Source organism: Pygoscelis adeliae, unplaced genomic scaffold (genome assembly GCF_000699105.1).
Source record: "Pygoscelis adeliae isolate BGI_AS28 unplaced genomic scaffold, ASM69910v1 Scaffold218, whole genome shotgun sequence".
NCBI classification, from domain to species: domain Eukaryota; kingdom Metazoa; phylum Chordata; class Aves; order Sphenisciformes; family Spheniscidae; genus Pygoscelis; species Pygoscelis adeliae.
This window is the reverse complement of record NW_008825433.1, coordinates 4,106,787-4,114,577: the sequence shown is the minus strand read 5'-3', so window position 1 is coordinate 4,114,577 and position 7,791 is coordinate 4,106,787. Positions and strand designations below refer to the sequence as shown.

At 61.8% G+C, this 7,791-nt stretch overlaps 2 protein-coding genes across 2 annotated transcripts in view; both read left to right on the top strand.

Moving 5' to 3' along the window:
• Positions 1–3,433: 3,433 nt before the first annotated feature.
• On the top strand, positions 3,434–6,483 carry NFKBIE (nuclear factor of kappa light polypeptide gene enhancer in B-cells inhibitor, epsilon). The gene is made up of 6 exons (XM_009331117.1): positions 3,434–3,516; positions 4,058–4,160; positions 4,699–4,930; positions 5,103–5,191; positions 5,444–5,692; positions 6,014–6,483. Exons 1-6 carry the CDS (start codon positions 3,434–3,436, stop codon positions 6,077–6,079), a joined length of 822 nt encoding a protein of 273 aa, XP_009329392.1. The 3' UTR covers positions 6,080–6,483.
• Positions 6,484–6,931: 448 nt separating this feature from the next.
• Positions 6,932–7,791, top strand: part of SLC35B2 (solute carrier family 35 (adenosine 3'-phospho 5'-phosphosulfate transporter), member B2) — an 8,603-nt gene continuing 7,743 nt past the window's right edge. The window contains exon 1 of the mRNA XM_009331116.1: positions 6,932–6,982. Coding sequence (XP_009329391.1) covers positions 6,932–6,982 — 51 coding nt within the window. The remainder of the gene's footprint in view (positions 6,983–7,791) is intronic.

The window sequence follows — 7,791 nt, the reverse complement described above, 5'->3', positions numbered from 1 at the left end:
GGCTGAGGAAGCGGTTAGCAGTGTAGGTTACGGGGCTGGAACAGGAGAGCAGGGTAAGCGTGGAATTCCCCTGCTGTTTTCCTCCTCCCTCACTCTCCTCTCTGTTGCTGCTGGGGCCATTTCCTCCCCTGAACAAGTTTCTCTTGTGCGAATTGTTTGCATGATTTCCTACTGCTCCGCTCAGCCAAAATAAGGAGCCAGGAGCAAACTGTTCCCGCTACAGACAGAGACTTTATCTAGAGAGGGAGAAAAATTTGTCAAAGCAAATTCTACTGAATGCTGGATCCCTTGTCCTAGTTGCTTCTGGGGTGAGATGGTGAAGGGAGAGGCTGCTTTGAGGACAAGGTGTCTTGCTCCACAGATGGGGGGATCTGCATGGTCAGCCCCTTTTCTAGAGGGAGGGAAGAGGATAGCCGGAGAACTGGTGGGACTTCATCAGTTCTGCTTGTGTGTCAGAGCTGGGTGTCACCCTTACCCTTACTCCTTGCCTCCAGTTGCAGGCATCCTCAGACATGGATACTCTTTCTACCAGGTGCTTGAGGTCACTCAGAAGCCTGGGAGATGGGCAGCGCTTTGGAAATGGGTGTTCTTATATGCCTAAACTAGGACCACCTTGGGCACGGCAGTGCTGCGTATTCAGACCTGGGGACATCCCCAGGGACAGCCCTGACACCTCAGTTCCAGGATCGTTATCTCTCTGGTGATAGGTAGATCACCTTGTGCCAGGGATGCCCTGTGCCTGTGGGACCTTTGCGATTCAGAGCGCTAACGAGTCCCCTTGTGCCAGGATGGAGCTGGTGAGCAAGTGGAGAAGCTGAGAACGAGCCCAGCAGTCTGTCGTACTAGGTTGGCCACATTTCCCCTGCCCACAGCTCCTCCATCCCCTGCCCTTTCCAAAACTCCCTGTTGCCCTTTCCAAAAGTCCCCGCTGAGCACCCACGCCCGTGGCTGCAGGCAGGAGTGCTGCAGGCAGGAGCATGGGGAGGGAGGCAGCAGGGAAGGGGAGGAAGGCAAAGGAGAGGCGTGCAGGCAGCAGGAAGGGCAAGGGTCCGAGTGTGGCGGGGTGGAGGGCTTGTTCTGGCAAAGGCACGGGGCCGTGGCTGGGTGAGGAGGGGTGTCTGGCAGCGAGCGGGTATCTCCGTCGCCGTGCCCTGGCTCTGGGGCTCAGCTGTAAGCACTGCGTGCCAGCATGCAGCAGCCTATCAGCGGCTGGACCACGCGGCTGCCATGGCAGAGAGAAAGGTGTGCTTGTCGCCTTGGCTGGAAGAAAGCAGAGATTGGCACGATGCCCGCACCTCAAGTCTCCTGGGTGTAGGAGGTTTCCCAGGTTAGCAGGAGACAATCCCGATTGCTGGTTGGCATCACTGCCCGTGGCACAGAGTGCCTCAAAGCACGCGCACTCTTGGTAGGCACATCCCAGCCCGGTGGCCTCGCTGTGATTCCCCCGAGTACCTCATGGCTCTCGCAGCCCTTTCAAGAAGTTGAGGGCTGGCAATGAGGAAAGGGGGGAATGAATGCAGAAATGAAAGCGCAGGAGGAGGCTGCGCCTGGGTGGAGAAGGAAGGGCAGGGGGGAAGCAATCCTTCAAAGCAGGCACGTCCCAGCTTCAAGGTGAAAGCCTGAGCTCTGGCTGGGTGGGGATGGTTGCCTCCGCGGCATAGATGCCCAAACTTGCTCGGCATCAGCTGAGCCCCGAGTGGCTCCACTGCGTCGTTGAGCTGCAAAGCCACCCAAGCCAGGAAGAGCGAGGTGCCGGTGGCGGCGGAGGGCTGCCCGGGGTTTCCACCTCCCCTGGGTGACTGCCCCGTTTGTCCCCATGTGACGGCACAGCATGGTGTGGGTTGTGGCAGAGGGGCCGGGGGGATTCCTGGGGGCACGGGGACTGGCTGCGGGGAGTGCGACCCCGGGCGCTGCTCTCTCCCCTGGGAGCACAGCGTGGCTCTGGAAAGTGAAAGCAGCAGAGGTTTAAAGTTCAAGCCGAATTGCCTTGGAAAGTCCCCTGTCTGAGCAGTCTTATTTCTGCCATACCTGAAAAAGGCAGATTCCGCAGCCTCCTCCCGCACGTGGTGCCTGGGAGCGGGTTTGGAGAAACAGGGGCTGTCCCTGCAAGCGGGCAAAGGACACCTCAGCGCAGGTGCCGCCACAGGTCCGGGGGCCTGCTGCAAAACCCAGCAGGGAATCTCCCTGCCCAGACCATACCCAGGCTGGGGCCAGCAAGAGCCCGCTGAGGGGAGGGGTATTCTTGCAGCTGGTCCCCGAGCTCTGCCCCTTCCTCCTGCCCCCAGCTAGCCTGGCCTGGGCCCCTTGGCTGTGTCCCTGCCCCGTGGTCTGCTGAGGGCAGCCAGACCCTGCCCATGAGGACCCTCGGCCCCGGCTCGCAGCCCCCTCCCCTGCCCCGGGGAGCACTGGCGGCAAGGGGGCACCCCATGGCAGTGCAGAGGCAAATTTTGGTGGCCTCTCCTTCCAGCGGGGAATACTCTGCCATGGCATGACCCGGGGCTTCCCCAGGGATGCAGCCTCTCCTGTCAGCTTCCCCCCTCGTGGCAGGGCGAACGGGAACCGGCCTTCTTTTGCCACCAAAAATGGGGCTTGGCTGAAGGTGCCCGGGGTCCCAGGTGCTGTCTTGACCCTCAGGCAGCGCTTGGCAGGAGGTGGATAAAGGACATTTTGGGGACTGGCCTCTGGGCTCCTCAGCGCGCCCATGTGCCCCCTGCAACTGGCGAGAAGTTAGCCCCAGCCCCACTCCTTTGCTGCAATGCTTTAGGGCCACGCTGTCCATCCCCCACATTGCAGGTGGCATCCCGAAGCTGGGCTGTCCGGTGAGCGGACTGTCTTTCCGGGGCTGGCACAGTTCTCGCCCTCCGTCCCTCGTCCCTGCCCACCTCCGCCAAGCGGCATGGGTGGCAGGAGCCCGCTTAGAGCCAGGCCTTTGGTTCGGAGCTGATGCCTGCCGGAGATAAAAGCCACCCAGGGGCCCCAGTGCGAGCGGTGAGGAGGTAGCAGGAGGCTCAGCTCATGCCTACCATGCTCTGCAGAGCGGGAGCTGCTGCCTGCTCCTGGCTGCTGCCTGCTCCTCACTGCTGCCCACCATGGCCGGAGCTGGCCCCGGGGGGCTGCCCTGTGGCAGGGGGCCAGTCCCTCTGGGCGGGGGGGCCTGGCAGCACAGCGGGTCGGTGGAGGGGACCGGAAATTCCCTCTCGGCTCTGCCTCCGTCGTGCTCTCGCTTCTGTTATGACTGCGCCAGGGGCTGGCATCAGACCCGGCTGGAAAGAAAACCTCTCCTTGGGCTGGGGGACTCCATGGCCGTGGGGGCCACGGTCCTGAGGATGTGGGCTCCCTGCTGGCCACTGAGTTCCAACAGCCGCACCTCCGGTGTCCCTCTGTGCCAGCGGGCTGCATGCCAGCCCTGCTGTGGCAGTGCTGAAAGGGAAGGATGTGGGGGAGAGAAGAGGAAATCAGTGTGGGCCAGCAGATCGGCTGGCACGGGGACTGTGCCGTGCAGGTGATCTTGGACCGGTGCCGGGCTCCTGCCTGGCTTTGGCTGCCTGCCTTCGCAGAGGGGAAAGCAGAAGTACGGTGCGCAGCCGGCAGCGGGGAACTGGAATTCCCCGGGCAGCTGCAAGAGCCCAGACCGCCCTCCGCAGCCACCAAACCCGGCCCTTGGGCTCTGTGAACGCATCCCAGGCTCTTCAGACCTGCCCCAGTTGGAGGCCTGGCTTTGGGCAGTGCCGGGTCCAAGCCCCGCGCATGCTGTGAGGTCCAAGGGAGGACCCTGCGGTGCTTTGTGGGGACAGGAGGGTTTGCTCCCTGTGGGGACTGGAGTGAAGGACTGCCCTGGGGAGCCTCAGGCCATGTTCCAGCCTTGCCCTGCTGCTGAGCTTCCCCAGGGAGAGGGCAGGATGGAGGAGCTCCGAGCTGGTGGGAAGGGAAGGGGGCTGGGGGAGGTGGGAAGGTTATTCCTCCGTGCAGCAGTGGAGGATCTCTGCTCCTGAGCATGGCACTCAGGACTCATTTTTCTTTTTTTTTTCCTCCCCCATTCTCTTTATCGCCTCTGTAGGTTGGTTCACCTGGCCATTATCCACTGCGTCCCAGCTGTGGCACTCTGCTGCATCGCTCAGCTGCCCAGGGAGGTGCTGGAGATCCAAAATGATCTTTTCCAGGTATGTGGATGTGATAGGCAGAAGATGGGAGGAAGGCAGGTGCCACAGGCTGCTCCCTGGATAGATGCCCAATCCATCTGCCCTTTCCCCAGGACCCCCCACCCGCTTCCTCCAGAGCGTGGTGAAGGTCCCATGTGAGCAGCCCCTTTTCAGGGAGGGGAATAAGGGTGTGGGAGATACCCTGAGAGGTGTGACAGCTCCCAGCACCGAAGGGTGAAGGGGTCCTTTACAAGGCCCCAGGATGTCGCAGACAGCCCCGGAGGGTGGAACAGGCACGGCTTGAATGTGGCAGGGTAGATAACTTGGGAGAGTGAGATCTGCCCCCACGGGTGATCCTTGAGCTGAGGTGTGGGGGGGCAGCAAGCCATTTGCACCCCCCGGTGTCAGCCACGCTTAACCCCGGGACAGGCATGGGCTCCTGCACGGCAGCCTGCCCGTGCCACTGGGCTGGCTCCTGTAGGCTGGTGTGGCTCATCACGCTTGGTGTCCTGTGGGGCATCCCCCCCTTTCCTAATTTGTGTCCCCACCTCCTCTCTAGACCCCGCTCCACCTCGCCGTGTACCTGGAGCAGCCCAGCGTGATCCAGGCGCTGATCCACAAGGGAGTCAACCCCGAGCTGCAGGACCGCAATGGAAACACCCCGCTGCACCTGGCCTGTGAGCAGCAGCACCTGCGGTGTGCCCAGCAGCTGCTGCAGGGCACAGCCCTGACGGAGGGCACGGCCCAGCCCCATGGGCACCACCAGGACCTGCAGCTCCAGAACTGGCAAGGTGAGACCTGGGGGCAGCCCGGTGCAGAACCGGTGGCCGGGTTGGCGCAGAAGACCGTGCGTTGTGTATGCAGGGAGCCGGGAGCTCAGCAGAGCGGGCGCGGGGCCGGGGTTGGCCTGCCTCGGGGTGGTCCAGGCTGACTGTGGCTCTCTCTCCTGCCTCCCCATCCCAGGCTTGGCCTGTCTGCACATCAGCACCTTGAAGGGGAACATCCCGATGATGTCTCTGCTGCTGGAGAGCGGCGCCAACATTGATGTTCGGGTAAGGCTGGCCATGGTGCATGGTTCCCTTGGGCACTGCCTCCGGCCTCGAGGCAGACACTGCTGTGGGGCTTGGAGGCACTGAATTTTGAGGGAGCAGAGGGAAAAGGTCCTTGAGGGGCTGTGGGATGCCGTGACAGCAATCGGAGTGGGGACTGCCCAGTCTGCACCCTGTCAAGGGAGTGCAGGTGGGTGCTGTGGGGCCCATCTGAGGGGACCCCGCACCCACGCCCCTGTGGTCTGTGGGTTGCAGGAGGGCACGAGCGGGAAGACCCCATTGCACCTGGCCGTGGAGTGCCACAACCGTAGGGCTGTCCAGTTCCTGCTGCGCAACGGGGCGTATGTGGATGCCCAGATGTACAACGGGTGCACCCCGCTCCACCTGGCCGTGGGCCGCAAGGATGCTGCCATCGCTGCCATCCTCTCACACTCTGGGGCTGACACCCTGCTGAGGAACATGGAGAATGAGACAGCCCAGGACCTGGCTGACGGCAATGACGATGTGAGTCTGCACGAGGGGAGGCCTGTGGCTCTGCAAGCATGTCGGGGGGTGCGGGAGTTGGACGATTTGGGGGGAGCTCCTAGGAGGAGTTTCTAGCTGTGCCCATCCTCCCCTATAGGGTGCAGGCGTTGGCTCTGGGGGTGTGTGGGGTGACTGCCTGTTGCCTCAAGCCCTAGGGAAAACCCAGCCAGGGTTTCTTGGCAGGAGGTGGGGGAGGTGGGGGAGGCTGCAGGGCTGGGGGGGCAGTTCTGGGCCCCTACCCCAGCCCCGGTGGAGGCACGACCCTGGATCCTTACACCTCTGCACCCTTGGCCTTTGCAGCTTCTCGCCTTGCTGCCCTTCGATGACCTGAAGATCTCGGGGAAGCCTGTTGTGTGTTCTGAATGAGCGGCTGGACTCCTTTGGCCTGTCGGGCTGCCTCCTTGCTCTGCACTGTTGCCCTGCTGCCCGCTGGGACCTTGCCTGCCTGCAGTTCAGTGGGAGCAGAGCCACTTTGGGAGACGTTATCCCCCCTTTCCCCCATTGGAAGTTTTGTTAGCCTCAGGCTAACAAAGGGAGGGAAGAAGGTGGCACTATGAACACTATTTGTGCCCTGCAGCAGGACTGAATTTCCTGTCCCTGCCACGGGTTTGACTTTTGGGGGTCTCCAGCTTACCCAGGGAAGGAGCAGGAGAGTACTCCTTTTCACACTGTATGGTGGATGGAGCATCCTCTGGCACCCCCAAACACCATCAGAATAAGTGTGGGGTGAGGAGAGTTAACACACACTCCAATAAACGTTTGTTCTTGCTGCGGGCGCCTGAGGTCTCATGTGATCTAACCCACGCCCTCCCCCACAGCATCGGGAGGCTGAGCATTACCCCAGGCGCCCGGGCACGTGAGGGCTGCGGGGGCTTCCCCAGCCTGCCCGCTCCCTTGGGTCCTGCTCCCTCCCTCGCACAGCAGAAGGTTAGTGGGAGTGCAGGGGGTTCCTCACTTGCAGAGCCTTTCCAGTGCTGAAGGCTGAAGCTGGGGGATCCCAGCCTGGCGCTCCATTCCCGTGCCGTCCTGCTGAGTGTCTGGCATCGGGGCTGAAGACAGAGCATGGGAGGTGCCAGAAGACCAGGTCATGGATCCGTGCTTCTGCTATCGTGCCCGACATCTCACTGCCTTACTGTGCCACGGTTTCCTCTTCTGCAAAGAGGATGGAAAGATCCTGCCCCACCTCCCGGCTTGGGAGGGTGTGAAAAAACTTAGGGCATGGGTCTTCCCTGGGTTTTCAATTCCCCCAGGCGGAAAGCGGAGGAGACGGTAGGGTTATTTCCACATCCCTTCTGTTGTTCAGCTCACTACCCTTCCCTGCCCCCTCTCCAAGACAGAGGAACACGTGCGACGCGTTAGGGAACCAGCAACAGGAGGTGCTGTGGGAATGGAGACACCGAGCCTGCCTGACCCCACCTCAGCCAGGGAAATTCCCCACTTGCTGCCTGGGAGCAGCTGCTGTTGTTTGGGGCAAATCCCAGATGGTGCAATCACCCGAGATGCTCTGGAGGGAGCCGTTGTCTTCGTCCTTTCTTGGAAAGACAAGATAGCAAGGGAATGCTGCCAGGAAAGCATGGGCTCCCCCCAGGCCTCTCTGGAGCTTGCCTGGTCTCTTCAGCAGCCCCAGGCTGGGTTGCTCCGTTCCTTTTGCATCTTTGCCTCTCACCTTCTGGCAGGGCCCCAACCCTGCTGCAAACAAGCCATATTCTGCTCATGGGCTTTGGCCAGCACCTGCCAGGAGCAGGTGCCCCGTGGAACTGCTCCGCTGCCACCTTCACAGGGGAGGTGTGGCACTCCCGGGCGGCCCAGAGCTGGGGAGACAGGCACTGGAGGGCAGAGCGGCATGGTGGGGCCAGGTCTGCAGCTGGATGGGAAGGGGAGGAAAAAGGCAGAAGTGATCTGCGCCATCTTTTTTTTCTTATTTTTAAATAATTAAAAAAAAAAAATTAGTATCTTGTAAAATATTATTGGGTGGCCACCTGGTGGCTGCAGCACTCCCCGCAGCCTTGCCTGGGGCCGGGATGGGGGTGCAGGGCTGCTGGGCTGGGGGGGGGTGGGGCAGGGGGGGGGGGGAGAAG

Excerpts from the sequence above, each read along its gene's own strand:
- NFKBIE (XM_009331117.1), top strand. The coding sequence starts at position 3,434 with ATGTGGGGGAGAGAAGAGGAAATCAGTGTGGGCCAGCAGATCGGCTGG. Across the intron at positions 3,517-4,057 it reads GTGCAGGTGATCTTGGACCG|GTTGGTTCACCTGGCCATTA; the intron begins GTGCCGGGCTCC and ends TCGCCTCTGTAG. Across the intron at positions 5,192-5,443 it reads GCGCCAACATTGATGTTCGG|GAGGGCACGAGCGGGAAGAC; the intron begins GTAAGGCTGGCC and ends TGTGGGTTGCAG.